Raw genomic sequence first — 18,623 nt, 5'->3', positions numbered from 1 at the left:
CTGCTAACAACTGGACAGCAGTGGGACTGGAAGCTCGGGGCAGTGCGACATTGAACGTTACCAAAGAGAGGCGGAAGAAGTGCAGTTTGGTTTGTTGAAAACGTTCAGGTCATCCAAGCATCCGAACAAAAACAAAAATAAAATCGGATTCTTTTGCTGTGCAGCAGTTATGAATGTCATGAGCCACATTTTGATACAGATCAGAGCACCACATGCCACAAGTGTTTTGGGAGATGCTGTGTAACTAGAGGTATTCCAGAAACTAATATATCAACCAGATCTGTATATCTAAATCTAGCGAAGTCACACTCACTTAGATGCGTTCCATAAATCTAGATTAATGAAAGTCTGTATCTGTTACTATGGCAACTAATGCCCTGAAGCTTGCTTGCCATAAAGCAGGTTAACAGATTTTACCTATGGTCTCCAAATCTCAAACATAATTTTTCCCAGAGCTCTACAATGGGAGTCCTTCCTTACCTTCTTCTATAGAACAAACTGAAGGAAAGTTTAAAAAAAACAAACAATAAAAGCCAGCCAGTTGTGTAGGAGAGAGTCGGGTTAGGAGCCAAAGGGAAAATGTTCCTGATGAACATAACAGAGAGGAGAGGGGAAACAGAAGAGAGAGAACCAGAGGCTTTGGTGAGTGCTGAGTTAAGTGAGAGGTTGATCTGAATTCAAACACAAACACACACACACAGACACACACCCTTGGTCGTTGCTTATTAGTGTACAGCTAATGGACAATAAAGTAATCTGGCTGTTTGGAGCAAATTAACACAAGTTAACAAAAATGATCCTGTCAAACTTGCAACAGTAATGGCTCGCTGGAGGAAGAAGTTATAGCGACAGGTGAGTGAATGAAATGTAACTTAAATGCAATTAAGTTACAGATTTCTCTGGTTTGAACATTGTTGGAAACATTTAGGATAATGTAAGTACACAACTCAACACAATATAAAACAAAGGTCTAGTCGTTTATGGACATTTTATATCGTACATATTACGACTTTAATTGTGAATGCAGCACAGTGACATGAGATGTGCCTTTGTCAGTGGAGGTCTGTAGGTGCCTCAGAAACAGTTTGAAACAACACTCACAGTTCAGATGTGCACGAGTCAATGTCAGTTTTATTTGGTAAAAAATAGAACATTGCATCATGATCGAAGATACAATATGTCACTGTGGTCATCATGGAATGGTGGCATACACTGCAATTCATTCTAAATTGCATAATTCAAAAAGGGAAACACCTGATTTTGGCATTATTATGAAATAATATTTGAGAAGATGACCATGGCAATTTCCATGGCATTACCAGAGGTTTACATTGTGAGCGCTCATATTGCTCAGTGCTCATCTTTTTACTATTTTCAATAAAACTAAATACATTTCTTCATTAAAGTAATCACCTTAAGACAAAACTTGTCAAACAGCATCACAGATTGTATATAACCTCTTCAGGATTAAAATGATGAGCACTGATAACGAGTCAGCTGTTCAGGACTGTTACTGTGGTGTTAGGCTCTCGTGCTTCTCGACATATCAAAGTACTGAATATCAAAAACCTTCTGAAGACATTAAATCTTTAGACTGAAGAAGACTTATATTAACTACGGTAACAAGTGCTTCTAGTCGTAGCAACTCAAAGTTAAACAATAAGACAAAATGTAAAGATGATGTGTGCAGTTGTTAGCTGTGCAATACATGAAAGAAATCTGACTTCACAGAAGCTTTAAACTACTAAAATGAGTTTTGAATGAATGAGCAAAATGAAACCTAACTCAAGGGTTTGAGGCAGTAACGTGGCAGTGGCTTAGATACTGAGGTTTCTTGCTATCAGTCGGAGGAATGCCTGGCACCTTGTGTAGGCTGTCAACACAATAACCCCCAGTGCCCCCCTGACCTCCCATCTGCAGCTGCTCAGTAAACACCACTACAAGGCTGAGGGAGCTCTGAGGCAGGCAGCAGGAGACAGGCTGAGTGGATGCTGGTTCCTGACTTTAAACTGCACTGACAGCTGGAGCTGTGGGTTTGTTGGGGACTACTGATGTGGCCGGTGATCAAGCCCACAGCACAGCACCTCCAACCCTTTTCACCTCTTCACCTGACAACACATTGTGATGCAACATTCACACCTGAAGAAAGTCGGGTTTCTTTTGTTTTGTTTTTTGCAATTTACTATTGTACTTTTCTATGTTACTTGGATAAGACTTGAACAAGTACTCAAGGCTGTAAACATACAAAGTGTCCTTCATGTATAAGATGTTTATTGAAAAAATGTTGTACATACAGTAGAGCTTGGCAAATATATCAATATCATATCGTTATTGTAATATGAGACTATATATGGGCATTATGTTGTGATATGTGTACATTTTCTGCTTATTATCACATAAAGAAATCATCACTTTACTGTTTGCGTCTTTGACTCCTTAAGTTTCAAGCTGATATATTTTAAGAATTAACACTGCAGAGGACTCAATCATGAAGTCTGATTAGGAATTATATTATCAAACTATATTATTGATTTGCACCTTTTAGAGGAACACAGTGCTAACTTCACTATCTAGAATCAGTACATGTCTACTTCCTGCTCACCTCTGTGTTCCACTTTCTCTCCATTCATCCACCTGCTTATCAATATGTTCATACTATACTTTTAGTTCAGTCACCTGTTCATCAGTCCACTTTCTATTATTTCTTCTTCTTCTCCACTATCTTAGTGAAGTTCTGGATGTCCTCAGCCATCAGCTGGGGCTCCTCCATGGCAGCAAAATGGCCACCTCGGGCCATGGGCGTGAAGGTCAGGAGTTTACGGTATTTCTGTTTGACCCACAGTTTGGGCGTGTGCATGAGCTCATTGGGGAAGCAGGCAAAGCCAGTGGGGACGTACACTGGTATCCTTTGAAGAGAAGATCATGTGTTAGCTTACATTTAAGTTAATACATGAAGCTAGTTCCACAGTGTTTTGACATTATAAAAATGCACTGTTTAAACAATCCTTTTTAAAACCACATGTCAGTGAGATGTCGCCAGTGGAAAATCAAATGATTCTTTGTGTTTTATAGATATTTGGTAGTTAAAACAAATTTCTTACAAATAAAAAAAATTAAAGAAAATGCTCGCTCATCGACAACCAGGTGTAAGAATGAAAGCATTTAAAGGCCGTGATTTAAAATGTTTGGTGTCAAGTCAAGTTCATTGCTTCTTTAGGCAACATAACACTGGAAGTGTAACCATGAAGTCATGGTCAACACATTTAACTCTGTGGTCTTCACTCACTTAGAGTGGGGCTGGTTGAGGCCTTTTCCAAAGTTTTCCTTGTAGAACCTCATGGAGGAGATGATGCAGCCGGATGTCCAGTAGATCATCACATTCGTCAGCAGATCATCCAGAGAGAACTTCCTGTGAGACAGCGCACACAAGATTTCATATTACAGCCTGGGCATAGGATTGGGTAGGGACGCTAGAGACATGTCCCCACCAATATCCAGTGAGTAATAAACTGTCCCCGGCAATAATTTGGTACACAAACGGTTAACAGACCTTGTTCTCTACTAGTCCCGCCTCCCTAAACCAATATTGCTAATAGGATGGCTCATGAATGTGGCTGGCTGTGGTATGGTCCCAGGATATATAAGGTCAGAAGAACGTCTCATATTGATTCAGTCAGTCACAGTAGCCTACATTTGTGATGTGCTCTATCAAAATCAGTCGGATGTTGCAACGGCACATTTCTAGAAAAAAGTGGATTTATGTCAACATCTTGATTTTTGGTCATTTGAGGGTTTTGTCTTGGCTTTCAGAATATGAAACTCTTAACACCAGATTCAGATGATAAATACATTTCTGAAGCTTGTAAAGGCATGATGACAAAAGCTAGCAGCAAACGATTATCAACTGCACTCTGGTCCTTCTCAGGACTCTCCTCCCTCACGCTCTGTCTCCCTGAGATTATAAATTAAAGGCTTAGCGTTATATTAAGAAGGCAGGGATGGGTTTTCATCTTAATTTAACTAAATAAAGTCTCGGCTTTCATAATATTTAGATCTTGTCACCATATTCAGATGATAAATAAAACACTGAAGCTTGCAAATGCATGATGACAGAGGAGAACGGAGCAACTTAACAACCGCAGCACTGGGCTGTTTCTCCTCTCCTTCCTGGTACACCACAGATCAATGGCACAATTGTAACACAGCAGGAACATTACAAAAGGTGTTCATATTTTTCTTGTTCGGTTAACATTAACCGTGGGAGATACACACACACACACACACACACCATACATCTTCCGTGCAACGTTCCCTCACAGCTGCCACCCTCCCTCCGCATGAGACACACACCTAGAAACTTCCCCGACGTATATCTGTGATGTCCTCTGTCCCCACCAATATCAAAACCAAACCTACGTCCTTGTATTACAGTAATGATGTGTTAGCCCCTCATTCATCACCTGTTCTGGATTAGTTCAATGGAAAATCTAACGTAGCGCAGCGTAACATTTTCTAAACATAACCATTTCACAATGGAGCCATATTCTAATGATGATAAGTGATGATATCTGGAACTAGCTTCTATATGATGTAAGACTTTATTGATCCCTCACCGTTGAAATTAACTTACTACTGCAGCTCATAAGCAGAAGGAAAAGGTGATGGAATGATTAAATAAAAATGAATAAATGAATGATATAATTAATAAACAAATAAATAAAATCTACTAGAAAAATAAAGTAAAAATAATAAAGGCCACATACACTCGAATGACCTCTCACATGCAGATATGACCAAGAAGGACAATTGCACCCAAAATTGCAATATCACACATGGTGTGTAGTAATATATAAGAATACGTATACAAATATAATTGCACAGGAAATCTGCATAGTGTAAATATGAAGGATATACTGTATGTATATATAGTATATTCTTTATATACGGATACATTTGGAGACCAAGCAGACTGACACACTGTGTTTAACATGATTAAAAAATGATAATATAAAATTATAGATATATATGTAAAGTATAATTACACAGTGTGTATGTAGATATAATGTAATATGTTTATATTGCAGAATAAATGTGTATATAATGAGTATCATAAGGTGCAGAAAAGGATGCGGTGATGGGCAATATCAGCACAGGCTCTATTCACCTGGTGAGTCCTCCATCCTCCAGGCTCCTGAAGTCACGACTTGTCCATGTGGAGAACTTCTCCAGGATGTAGGTAGCCAGACCCACTGGAGAATCATTGAGTCCTCGACCTGAGGAGAAATTTAGTGTCAGAATGATTTGATTTATGGATTTGTTGTTCAAAATTTGTACATTTGTAAAACTAAAGGGTCAGTTCACCCAAATCACAAAAAATATTGGCGGACTGGCCATTAAAGGTTAGAAAAGTGGAAAAAGACAAGCCCCTCCTCCCGAGCACTGCCTACATGCAGATCACACAAGGTGCCCTCATCCTGCTCCCTTTGACATGTTAAACGTGTCAAAATTAACATGTTAGAAAATGATCTAATGTTGCAGATTTGTTGAAGCGGGCCCCTTGCTCCTTACCCACGGTGTCAGGCTTGGTGGCCTGGATGTGCATGTAGCCAGACTCTTTGACGGACTCGACCACCAGTTTCTCCATGGCTGGGAAGAGACGCTGAATATCAAAGTCAGTGAAGTCAAACAGCTTTGGGAAGCGACGGCCGAGCATGATGGATAAAGCCATCGGCAACCCTGGCTTGGAGGGAGGGGCAAAGTTCACATGCAAGCCTTTGACTGTCCTGGGGTAGGAAAAAATCAACATAAGAAATACATAGGGCAATATAGTGGTAACTTATTTAAGCAGCTACAAAAAAAGTGTACAGAAATAGATTTCTATCAAAAGGTCTGATGTTTCCAGGAAAGGTGGTTGTTCATTGCAAAACTTTAGGCGAACATATTGTATGCATATAATACTGAGTTAACTTTCTAAATGATGTGAAACATCAAAGGTGTTGAGGAAGTTCTTGTGTGTCTTACTTGGGCTCCAGCTGAGCCATGTTGGTGGTGACCAGCCAGCCCCAGTCTCCTCCATGAGCATAGAACTGCTGGAAGCCCAGACGCTTCATCAGTTTGTGAAAGATACGTGCTGCACACACTGAATCAAAACCTGCACGCACACACACATGCACACACACACACACACACACACACACACACACACACACACACACACAGACAACACAAATTGATTCTACAGAAAAAAGGTACGAGTTATGTATTGTTGCTATGCCCTTTGCTGCTGTAACAAATTAAAATGTCCCTGATGTGGGAGTTATAAAAGATTATCTTATCTGAACTTTGCACATCAATATTGAAAAATGGATTTTGAAGGACAAGAACTGTACTATTGTATCATGCAGGAGGCCTGGGTCCAACAACATTTACTTTATATCATATTTTTTTCTAGTTTGTACATTGTGTATATATACAACCATGATTCCAAAAAAGTTGGAACACTGTGTAAAACATCATTAAAATCAAAATGCAATCATATGCAAATGAACTATGTTTACCAAATGCTTAGTATTATAATATTATCCTTGATACAATCATGTGTTTCACAAAGTGGTAAAAAGCTCACCCAATCCCATTTGTGAACGACTGAGCCTTTCAGGGATGTTCAATTCAGACCTAATCAAGATACTATCACCTGTTTTCTATCATATTATCTATCTATCATATGTTATCTCTACAGAGCATGCAGTCCCTCTAAACTATTGGAGCAACGAGGCCAATTCCTTTATTTTGTCTGTACACTGAAAACATTTGGGTTTGACATCAAAAGATGAATATGAGACCAGAGATCAGTATGTCAGCTTCCATTTCCAGGTATTTACATCTAGATCTGTTACAAAACTTAGAAGATAGCACCATTTGTTTGAACCCACCCTTTTTTCAAGTGAGCAAAATTATTGTCCTGAAGAAGAAAGAAGAAACCACTAATATCATGGCTTGGGCTTGCATGGCTTCTTCTGGGATGGGCTCATTGATCTTCATTGATGATGTAACACATGATGGCAGCAGCAAAATAAACTCAGGAGTCTAGAGAAACATTTTGTCTGCCAATTTAAAGAGAGATAGAACCAAAGTGATCGGGAGATCCTTCATCATGCAGCAAGACAACGACCCAAAACACACTACCAAGACAACCAAGGAGTTCATCAGGGGAAAGAAGTGGACGGTTTTAGACTGAAGTCAATCTCTAGACTTAAACCCTGATGAGCATTTTACCTGCTAAAGAGGAGACTGAAGGGAGAACCCCCCCGAAACAAACAACAACTGAAAGATGCTGCGGTGAAAGCCTGGAGAAGCATCACAAAAGAAGACTGCAAAGGTTTGGTGATGTCAGTGGGTCGCAGGCTTGATGCAGTTATTGCAAGCAAAGGATTTGCAACTAAATATTAAGTATTAGTCACTCTAATCTATTTTAAGTCTACCTGTTCCTATACTTTTGCTCACCTTAAAATGTGGTGTTCTGTTACAATGATGCTATCTAACTTTTGTAACTATAAAATTATGTCAAAATCTCATACAACAAAGGAGTGCAACATTTTTACCCGAGCTCGTAAATCGACCGCTCACAACTCGAAGATGGCCTCAACACTTGAAGGTGCGGACACCAGCAAGATGGCCGACATAGCAGATGAGCTAAAGTCGCTCCGCTCTGAGTTTGGACTAAAGCTAGACGGCATTAACAACCGTCTTGGAGATGTGACCAACGTAATAACAGCGCTAGAGGGCAAGGTGGCTGAAGTTAAACAGGACGTGTCGGAACATACTAAACGCATCGAAGAAGCAGAGGGCCGAGTGTCCGCAGCAGAGGAAGAACGTGAGAAGCTACAGGTGGAATTTGCCTCAACTGTGAAACGGCTTACATACCTGGAGACAACAACTGACGACTTGGAGAATCGAAGCAGGAGGAAGAACCTACGCATGTTTGGTCTCCGAAAAGGTTCCGAAGGTACACGACCACTGCTGGATTTTATCCGGTAAATGTTGCCGAAGTGGCTGGGGCTCAGCATGGACCAGATCCCGGTATTGGAAAGGGCGCATTGCACCTTGGCACCGGCAAAGCCTAACCAACACAGAGCCGTTCTTATACGCTTCTGGAAATTCCAGGATAGAGAGACTGTTTACCGTCTTTCATCACGGAAGAATATCCTACACGATGGAGCTAAACTAACTTTTGTACAGGACTTGGTCCATGATGGGAAGGTGGTCCTCTTTTCTTCACCGCGTGAAGCAGAGGAATTTCACCGTGAAATTCAACCTAAAGGATAAACTCCGCTCTTCGCACAAGCAGTCAGCCTCTGAAGACAGGTGACGGACTAACAGGACTGGCAATGTCAATGTTATAAATGACCCTGCACACTTGTTTTATTTTGTTTGTCTTCTTATGAATACACATATATATATAAAAAATGTTTTATATGTTATTGATAACGAACAATCTGTACAGAGTGTGAAACGGGCCGCATCTTGAGTTCGATGTTTGATAGAGACATTATTATTATCAAGATAAAGTCTAAAACCTTCAGCTAATTTCTTTATTAAAGTTAAGTTACTTTTTACAAAATGATAAAGACGTTGGAAAAGGAGGGTAATATTATTATCAAATTATTTAAGACCGATCCGTTTCTTTTGAATATTCGGGGAAAAGAAGAATAATTATTGATAAAGGACATGTTGTGCACAGTTGGGGATGGGTTAAGATTTCAGTTGAAAAGCTCACGTAGACTAACTGCTCCTCATGTATATGTGGATCAGTGCCCCTCAGTTATTTAGTGAAATTTTGGGAATAGGGGGAACAATGTTCAGGTTTAAAGCACTTAAGTTGGGGAGATGCTTGGGGGAAGGGGGAAGGGAGATATCTGGCATCTGTTTATTTTTCTCTTTCATTTTTCTTGCAGGAGACACACTTAAGAGCAACAGAAATTGATAGATTACAAAAAAGATGGCCAGGTCAGGTTTTGTGTGCTCCATACAGTAATCACGGCAGAGGTGTGCTCATACTTATACATAAATCTTTACCGTTTCAAGTTGCTAATGTTATTTGTGATCAATATGGAAGATATACCATAGTTCAGGGTAACATATCCACGCATAAACTGAATCTGGTTTGCATCTATGGTCCAAATGGTGACAATCCAAGATTATTTCAGAATCTCCTCCTTACTCTGTCTACCCTGCAAGGTATGTGCATTATCGGTGGTGATTTTAATTGCACTTTGGTGCCCACAAAAGATCGCTCTACTAAACTCGACTCCACTCATGTACATACAAGGAAAATATTGCTGCAGTTTTGTAAATCACTTCATCCTCCATTTCCACTTCATTGAAGCCTTTTTTTCCGACTAGCCTCACTGATAAGTGGTTTTCTTGAGGCTACAATGCTGTTTAGTCCCAATCCCTTGAGTTCTCTTCTCATTGTGTGTGTGGAAATGCTCTTACTTTCACTATTAAACACAGCTGTGACTTCTAATGTTGTTTTTTTACGATTTGATGCCACCAAACGTTTAAATGATCTCCGATCACGATCATTCAACATTTTCTTTCTGACCACATTTCTTCCTTGAAGATGACAGTTCACCACTCTCCTTCCAGGTTTTAATAATGCGTCAGACAGTCCTGAACCCAATTTTAGTAGTTTCAGCATCTCCTTAGCTGTTTTCTTTGCTTGATGCAGGCCAATAATTTGACCCTTCTGAAACAGAGTAACATCTTTTCCACAACCACAGGATATGTCTTCTGACATGGTTGTTTAAGAGATGAGAAGCTCCTCACTGCATCAGTTAGGGAAACATATTAATCACTGCAGTAATTATCCAATGGAAGGCTCTTACCTATTTGTTAGTTAAATCCAGGTGGTGACTGTTTTTTGACCATGCAGTGTACTACTGCACGAGAAAATGATTCTTAAGAGTTGTATTGATATTTATGGTAGTGGTTACCGTACTATGCATTCCTACACAACCCTTAAACATTAATGTTTGGAATTTTCAAAAATCCTGCGTCTAACATGACTATTTTCTAATGTCTGCAAGAACAAAACTTTACAGACTCACCTTTCTTATGTGGTGCTTCAGAAAAACCGTACCCTGGTATGGAGGGACACACCACCTCAAACACAAGGTCGTCTGGGTCTGATGGTTCTGTCAGCAGTGGGATCAGCCCATAGAACTCATAGAAGGAGCCAGGCCAGCCGTGGACCATTATCAGAGGAATAGCAGTAGTCCCTTCTGGCACCTTTTTGGGCTTCACATGCAGGTAGTGGATATCAATGCCTGGATAGAGGTTCAATAAGTAAGATTAGGTTAGAGTCGGGATATTATGTTCTTTCTGAATGTGTCAGCGGTGCTGCCTCACCTTCGATGTTGGTTTTGAAGTGAGGGTATAGGTTGAGTTTGTCCACCTGTCTCCTCCAGTCAAAGTCATTTCTCCAGTATGAGACCACCTTCTGCAGATAGTGGGAGTTGAAGCCGTAATGAAACTGGCTGTCCTCCAGTGAAGGAACAGGCCGAGTCTGGTCTATCCTCCTGTACAGGTCCTGACAGAAAAGGAGAGGAGGTATGAGGGAGCTGTCACCATTTTTCTCTGCCTGCTTAGTGGTTAACTACATCATGAGTTAACGCTACAAAGTGACCATTAGGAACGGAGGGAAACTAACCTCCAGCTCATCATCACTGGTGGTGACTTTAAAGGGATGGATGGTGACGTCCTCCCCACCATCAGGGGAGGCTCCAGCCCCCCACCAGCCATCCTCTGTCTTCAGAACCTGGGTCCTGCTTCTCTGAACCAGGAAGAAGATGAGCCCTCCAATCACCAGAGCAACCAGCACCTCAGTGAACATGGTGTTGGAGCTAGAGCAGGGATGGATGGACGCACATGGACAACACAAGGACATGTAGAGCAGATGGAACAAGGAAAAGATTTCATTAGAATGAAAAATATTTGTTAGCAGATATTTTACATTACATTGATTAAAAACACAATATTACATGATATTTAAAATGTGTTGTCTGAGCAAGCCATTTTTTTATGAAAGCTGCAAAGATTAATCAATTAGTTGAGTCAAAATACATTTCTTGCCAATGATTTTAATATTAATAAATTAATCTTTACTCATTTTTCAAGCAAAAGTGTCAAACACTTGCTGGCTCCAGCTTCTTCAGTATAATTATTTGCTCTTTTTCTGAGTCATTTATGAAAGTAAATGAAGAGTCTTTGACTTGACTGACTGACTGTTGGTGTGTCAAAGAAGCAATTTGAAGACGTCACTTTGGGCTCTGGGAAATTGTGATGAGCATTTTGTTTTGTTTTTTTACAGTAGTTCTTATATTGATAGACTAATAGATAGCAAAAACAAATGCCAATTTCTACATGATGTTGCTTTAAATTGACTGCCAACTATTTGGTTATCAATTCATTGGTTTGACTCATTTCTAAAACGATCAGATTCCAGCTCCATAAATGTAAACATTTGCTTGTTTCTGTCCTCCTCCATGACAGTAAACTGAATAACCTTCAGTTGTGAACAAAACAAGCAGACATCATCTTGGGCTCTGAGCGACACTAACTGACATTTTTCACCATTTTCTGACATTTTAAAAGACCAAACAACTAATCGATTAATTGAGAAAATCATAAACAGATTAATTGGCATGGAAATAATTATTAGTTGCAGTCCTAATGTCATCATATTTAACTTACAAATGAGTAAACACAGAGCTGAGAGGGATTAAGGAGAAAACAGCATCTGGTGTTAAAAATGATGTGATTGAATGATTAGATGGAAAAAGCAAAATAACAGTGTGTAACAGAGTGGAACTGTGTCCCTCTTACTAAACTACAAAAAACACAAGAGCAGAGGAAACAATACACATTTGACAGAAACAGTCCAACATAATATCAGTCATGAGTTTGCAGAAAAATGTGGCCGCAGTCAAACAACAGTGTCAGTGTTGTTGCCAGCTGACGGGATTAGGTAAAGAACAGGGCTGACCGGGCCACAGAGTCCAGACAAAGCGTTTCTCATTCACCCTCAACACCACTGAACTGTGTGGACATGAGATTACTGACCAGCAGCTAAGAAACCAGCAGCTACTGCAGCTCAACACACAGGCAGAGTGACACTGAGCATACTAATGCATTCATGATGGGGGAGGCTTTAAAACACCATGTTAACGGGTATGAGGGTTGAAGGTCCTGTCAACAGAACCACAGACAACACAGGCCTGTGTTCTGGAACAGACTGGAGTCCACCACCCAACAGAGCTCACACAACTAACAGTTACAGCAGCAAAGCTAACTTATTAGTGACCTGCTAACCTGCCTGTGAGCCACAGTCTCATCAGTCTCCTTTTTCCACCGATTAAGGCTCAACTATACACTTCACTGTTACTTAAAGACTGATTGTTGTTTGTTCTGCTGTCATTTATTATCTGAGGATCCCTGCACATTGTTATTTATTATCTCAGGATCCCTGCACATTGTTATTTATTATCTGAGGATCCCTGCACATTGTTATTTATTATCTGAGGATCCCTGCACATTGTTATTTATTATCTCAGGATCCCTGCACATTGTTGTTATTTATTATCTCAGGATCCCTGCACATTGTTATTTATTATCTCAGGATCCCTGCACATTGTTATTTATTATCTCAGGATCCCTGCACATTGTTATTTATTATCTCAGGATCCCTGCACATTGTTGTTATTCAATATCTCAGAACTCTGCACATTGCACATTTGCACAGTCACATCTATTTTCACATCTATTTATATATTGCACACATCGCGTACACACAAGGACAGTTACTGTATGTAATATGCTTTTTTTATTTTATTAGTAAGTTATTCTATTTTTATTCAATTGTTATTTTATTATTTGCTACTATTCCCTCTGTACTGCTGTGTTACCTGTGAATTTCAATCAATGAAGGAACATCTTATCTTATCTTATTAGTACAGCAACAACACAACACGGTTACAGGTGATCAATATTAACCATCACTTTATATTCTGACAGTGAATGTGTGCAGCTACACAACGACACATGTATGTAAACACAACATGAAGTCAGGTCCGGACAGTGTTGATGCAGACGGTCCAGTAGTGACCTGCAGCCTTTAAAGTTACAGCTGAAGTGAGGGAAACGTTTTACATTCACTGGATTCATGTCGAGTCTTTAACTTGGACGAAACCAGCGGATTAGTAAAGTATTAGTATTTGACTGCACAAAACCAAGAACCCAGTCTACAGAACTCAACAGTAACTTTAGCTAATTATCACCAGAACCTCAGTTTCAGCTGCTGTACCTGTGGTAACCGTGTGGACCGTGTGGTCGGTTCCGCTCTCTGGTCCCGCTCCTCGGTTCCTCCCTCGGTCCCAGCTGACTCTACTTTAAATTAATATCACTTCACTTTGACGTTTAAAGTTAAGCTTCATGTACAAGAGCAGCCAGATAATGAAACGCGTTTATTACTTCTCCGTGCATGAAGGCAGAACGTGTGTGAGGACAAAAGTTCGTCCTGGGAACTGGATGTGCGTGGAAACACCACGAGTGCATGATGGGACATGTAGTATTCTGCGGAGAAGGAAACTACCCATGTTATTTCTACACTGGCAGTTTCTTTTAAATGCGCCGCTTAGGGCATTATTTATAATAGCTGTGGAGCCCGTTAACAGCGATGTTTGACCTTCACTTTTAAATGAACCGTTGTGTAACCAGAAGAAACGTTTCCCCATCCTGTAATAAGTCCAACTCTCTTTACTAGGAACCTGCAAAGCCTTTTCAAATTGGACCCAAAATACAACATCCTGTTGGATTATGCTGCATAACAGACAAATCAGAACTGAAGTCGGAAGAAGTTGGAGGTCAACTGGGCACTTCCAACCTGTTACTGACTGGAACATGGTATTAATCATGTAGTCACTGATGGTTCTTGACACATTGGATACAACACCAACACATGATGAATACAGGAGAAATTGTGGCTATACAGGGGTAATAAACATTTATTGAACATAACATAATTATTCTCAGACAATGAAATGGCATTGGGATGTGTGGGGTGTCTCTGTAGAAATTATGGGTTCCTCCACACCGTTGTTAGGAAATCAGAAGGTCCTGCTTCATTCATGTGGCACGAGTCCAAGAGGACAAACAGAATGAAACCGATTGCTGAAATTGAATCCAGCATAGCTATAAAGATGTAAATGCAAAAAAAATAAAATAAAAAAAAGACAACGTCTTTGTTGCCAGTCGTGTTCGTCCCCTTTAAAATGAAAATAATTTCAAGCTCCTCTAAAGAAATCAAGGTGCCAAAGCTGCTCACACAGCAGCAGAGGATTTGTACTTCTTACTTTTTGTCCCAGATTCCCCCAAAACCCTCTCATTTTCCATCTCTACGTTTCCTAAAATTTCCCAGCAGCCTAAACTGACCTTACTTTATATTAATACTATCAGGGATGTGATCAAAATGCCTCACGAGGAAAAGCCAGATAATGTGATGTTTTATGACTAAGAAAGAACTGCAAAAAAAAAAAAAAAAAATCCTGAGAGAATAAAATATATACAGTACATATATGATCACATCTCTCTGTATTAAATAAGTGTAGGCAGCCAGATCAATCTCATCACTCTTTACAACTGCCCTTCTCTCAGCCTCCACATGGCACTCCGATGGTACTGTGCTCTCAACAACCACTGTGTCCACTGAACTCAGTCCAGGTGCTTCTAGAGCATGTTAGTCCGTCTCCATGGAACCACTGTGCGTCTCCTTGGACACCATGAGTCTCATCAGTTTTCCGTGGAGCTTCTCTATCTTCTTTACATCCTGGGCCTGGTCTGTCTTGTACTGTAAACACTGTGGGGATAGACAAAAGAATACATGAGGGGAATGAGAGCTGCTATTACAATAAACTGACTAACTCGAGTGACACAATTCATTGATGTCACAGAATAAGACATCACATCAATCACAGTAGTATAAAAGTGCCATTTCTTTTGCTTTACCTGTTCCCTTCCTGTTTCGCCCCTTATGTGTGTTCATTTGGAAAGTTTATCTTCACTCCTGTTTATCAACCTGACTGCAGCAGTGACCCCCGAAGGTGACCCCCATTGTTGTGCGTTTATGTATTGTAATGGCAACTGACGACTGGAGCCGGAAGGGAAATGTACTTTACTTCATGAACGGAACATTACAGAATAAACACAAACGATCCTGCAGTCAAACTTGGCTCGTAATGTAAGGCGAAAATTCACTTCTAGGGATGATACACAGAATTTCGGGATATCAAGTTAAAAAAGAAGGCAGCGATACAGTCGCAGTCTCACTCAAACTTTTAATCGGTGGGACACGCGGCAGAGGGTATCCTGGTACTCCTGCTGTACAACCAAAGCCAGGGAGGGATTGTTACAGGACTGCTGTATTGTTATGCAAATGCACATAGTCCAATCATTCAAAATCATCCAAAAATAATTCATAGCTACTTTTTACACATGATTATGTCATGGCCGGTTACTTTTATTTTACTATAGAAGGAAAGAACTTCAAGTAAAAAGTAAAAACAAAAATTGTGTACAAATCAATATAAATGCTGTACACTAACAACAATGTTCCAAGTCATCATTTTCATCGTTTTCTTCTACGACAAAGATAACGGAGGCCCAGAGTTAGAGGATGCACCAGCAGCATCGTTTCGGTCTGCTGTGTGGGAGCATTTTGGATTTAGTGCTAGCTATGATGACACTGGTAAGAAAGTGATGGATAAAACTGCGACTGTGTGCAAGCACCGTGCAACATGTGTTGCTTATGCTAGTGGCAACACCTCCAATATGTTGGCTCCTCTACAGAAACATCACCCCTGTGTGTCAATTGACAGCGCAAGGTGGAGAGAGTCAGGTAGGAAAGAACAACTTCTACTGGCAAGAAAACCTATTTTAGTTAAGATTTGACAATGAATAAGTGCTGATGTTCTTAGCTAGAATTTGTTTAAGACAAACAGTTGTATACGTTTTTTTCCAAATAAATGAAAAGCCGGTTGAAATCAGCAATGTCTCCCTCCTGCTGTATCCAAATCTCACCTAATTTAATCTAAAATTGTTACACTGATGTGCCTAATGTCAAACTGCCTTATTCTTACAGTTTTTGCATGATTACATGAAATGTCCATGAGAATAACTAATCCTTTAAATACTGTAAACGGTGGATTATTAGGCTGTTCATCTTGTGCTGATGTACTGTATTTCTGGAGTGTAAAAAAAAAAAATAGAGAAAAATAACAACATATACTGAACCGAACCGAAAACTATGACCCCAAAACCATGATACGAACCGAACCGTGGATTTTGTGGTCCATTCCACCCCTCTACTGGAATGAGTCAGAAATCTGACATGACTCAGTTATATTCACGTCACGTTTAGCTGACTTCCTTCCTCACTCTCTGACTCTCTCCTGGAAGCTTAAGTGACACATGACCAAGTGAAACGCACCAGTACTGAGTTAACTTTTGGATTTCTCTGGTCTGAACATTGTTGAAAACATGTGGGATAATGCAAGTACACATCTCCACAAAATACATAATAAAGGTCTAGTAGTTTTTAGTCATTTTAGTGCATATTATATCATTAAGGATGAATGTTAGTGACATTGTTCATTCATCCCATCTAGTGCCATCATCAGGTCAAAACTTTACTTTGTCCAGTTCTTTGAATCATCTATCAGTCACATGGGTTTTCTTCACAATCAGTGTTGCGGCCTCACACAGCTGTTAGTGTGTCTGTAGTGCACAGGTGCATTGTGGGGAGTAGTGCTGATACGATTAACTGATGAATCAATCAACAGCTGAATATCTTAAAGAACACAGTTACCCAACTTAAGTTTTGCTTTGTACACGTCATTATATCTTCATACTGGTATCCTACCGCAGCTTTTACACGCTTCTGTTACCCGACCACACAAATACTAACTGATACATGACAGACAGGTACAGAAAGCACCTGTTCACTAACCTGTGGAGGATTTCAGAGGTCTCCGATGTGAACACGGTCACAAGTCATTTTCATCAACTCTGCCTGTCATCTGATAGTAACAGTTCAATTCAAACTATTATGTCCTCACGTCACTTACCACGGCATTGTCGGTCACTTTAATGCAAAGGTTGCCGTCGCAGTGTCTGTACTTCAGGACCACTCGGACCTGTGAACAGAACAGCTTGTGAATATGAGAAAACAAAAAACTAAAAACAGACCAGCAGTTGGTACAGTCACGTCGCTAACAGGCTATCCGGCTAATTGGCTATCAAGCTAGCATGCTAACGTATTAGTAAAATAAAGTGTTTTCACCTTCATGGGATCTGTCAGATACAGTTTTTCTGCTGCACGGGCGAACTCCTCCCAAGTCTGATAGTAAGGCATTATTTCAACCAAGAGATATTACTATTATACCAAAGAATCTGTGTGCATCGGTGGACCAGGTCGGCTAACTTCGGAACACCACATCAGCAGCAGCGTGAACACAGCCAATCAGAGGGAAGAGAGCGTGTTGCCGAAACTACTTCCGGATCATACTTTCAAAACAAAAGCACCTTAAGCATGATAATAATTCTGCATTATAGTATACAGTATAGTCTTTATGGGTTAAGTCTAATGTTTAATACCAAATCAAAATATATTATTTATTTGTATGCATAGACCTCTCCATCTAAGTTTAAAATGTATCACAATGCAATGCAATCAAATGCATGTTCCACAAACTAAGAGGCAATAAAGTTCCCATTCATCAGTTACAAATAATGATAACTGATCACTTCGGTATTCTCAAACAACCACGTTTTTATCTAAAACAAAGTGATGCTGCTGTCTGTTGTTTATGGTGCCTTGGGCTGAATCAATTACCAATCAGCAAAGTGAGCAATACAGGCAATATAAGCAATATAGCAAATGCATTTTAGAGTAGTCCCTCTGGTGGACTTTTGTTTCGAAATTATCCCTCTTCCCAGGACCGGAAATGTTCCTGTGCTGAATGGTGTAAGGAGTTCTACATAGCGCCCTCTGGTGGCGGCTCAGTGCTCCAGCTGACTGACAGACTGTCCTGTCATCATAATGACGTGATGAATGCACTGTAGTATCTGATTATTTCTCCTTGTTATATCAAAGTTTTTCATTTCGTAGGCAACCAGAATTTGATGTGTAGTACTCAATCATGCTGATAAGAATTTTACAATGTACAATATAAAAGCACTTTTAAAACTACTCTATTAAAAATAGTATATAATTATTATAAATGTAAAACTTTATGTATTTACTTGTAACTACAGCTATCGAATAAATTTAATACACTGTTATAGCTGACAGTATCATATAAATGCTGCTTGCTGCTGCTAAACACACCCAGGGCTGCTCATCAGGGTGAAAAAGGGGGAGAGGTTTCTGGGGCCCAGCTGGTAGGGGGGCCCATGAAGGCCAGCAATAATCATGTTCAACCCCAGTCATAACCACATTTTATTTTGAACCAAAAATACTCACCACTACTTATTAAAACAAACAAAACATGTTTTAGTAAAATGTAGCC

At 39.9% G+C, this 18,623-nt stretch overlaps 2 protein-coding genes across 2 annotated transcripts; both read right to left on the bottom strand.

Annotated features, from left to right (window-relative positions):
- Positions 1 to 2,254: 2,254 nt before the first annotated feature.
- ephx1 (epoxide hydrolase 1, microsomal (xenobiotic)) lies at positions 2,255 to 13,585 on the bottom strand. Its single transcript, XM_073492267.1, has 9 exons — positions 13,364 to 13,585; positions 10,712 to 10,904; positions 10,411 to 10,591; positions 10,110 to 10,328; positions 6,022 to 6,151; positions 5,569 to 5,783; positions 5,165 to 5,273; positions 3,287 to 3,409; positions 2,255 to 2,906 (listed from the first exon to the last, which is right to left on the bottom strand). Exons 2-9 carry the CDS (start codon positions 10,892 to 10,894, stop codon positions 2,699 to 2,701), a joined length of 1,368 nt encoding a protein of 455 aa, XP_073348368.1. The 5' UTR covers positions 10,895 to 10,904; positions 13,364 to 13,585; the 3' UTR covers positions 2,255 to 2,698.
- Positions 13,586 to 14,045: 460 nt separating this feature from the next.
- On the bottom strand, positions 14,046 to 17,561 carry srp9 (signal recognition particle 9). The gene is made up of 3 exons (XM_073492837.1): positions 17,396 to 17,561; positions 17,181 to 17,249; positions 14,046 to 14,914 (listed from the first exon to the last, which is right to left on the bottom strand). Exons 1-3 carry the CDS (start codon positions 17,465 to 17,467, stop codon positions 14,795 to 14,797), a joined length of 261 nt encoding a protein of 86 aa, XP_073348938.1. The 5' UTR covers positions 17,468 to 17,561; the 3' UTR covers positions 14,046 to 14,794.
- Between the last annotated feature and the right edge of the window lie 1,062 nt (positions 17,562 to 18,623).

The sequence above is a fragment of the Pagrus major genome, chromosome 22 (genome assembly GCF_040436345.1).
Source record: "Pagrus major chromosome 22, Pma_NU_1.0".
Taxonomy (NCBI): domain Eukaryota; kingdom Metazoa; phylum Chordata; class Actinopteri; order Spariformes; family Sparidae; genus Pagrus; species Pagrus major.
The sequence above is the reverse complement of the archived record's forward strand: the minus strand, read 5'-3'. Positions and strand labels throughout refer to the sequence as shown.

Coding starts and splice junctions, on each gene's coding strand:
- srp9 (XM_073492837.1), bottom strand. CDS start 17,467: ATGCCTTACTATCAGACTTGGGAGGAGTTCGCCCGTGCAGCAGAAAAA. Junction 17,250..17,395: donor ATCTGACAGATCCCATGAAG/GTGAAAACACTT, acceptor TTCTGTTCACAG/GTCCGAGTGGTCCTGAAGTA. Junction 14,915..17,180: donor AAGTGACCGACAATGCCGTG/GTAAGTGACGTG, acceptor CTATCCCCACAG/TGTTTACAGTACAAGACAGA.
- ephx1 (XM_073492267.1), bottom strand. CDS start 10,894: ATGTTCACTGAGGTGCTGGTTGCTCTGGTGATTGGAGGGCTCATCTTC. Junction 10,592..10,711: donor CCAGTGATGATGAGCTGGAG/GTTAGTTTCCCT, acceptor CTTTTCTGTCAG/GACCTGTACAGGAGGATAGA. Junction 10,329..10,410: donor CTTCAAAACCAACATCGAAG/GTGAGGCAGCAC, acceptor ACCTCTATCCAG/GCATTGATATCCACTACCTG.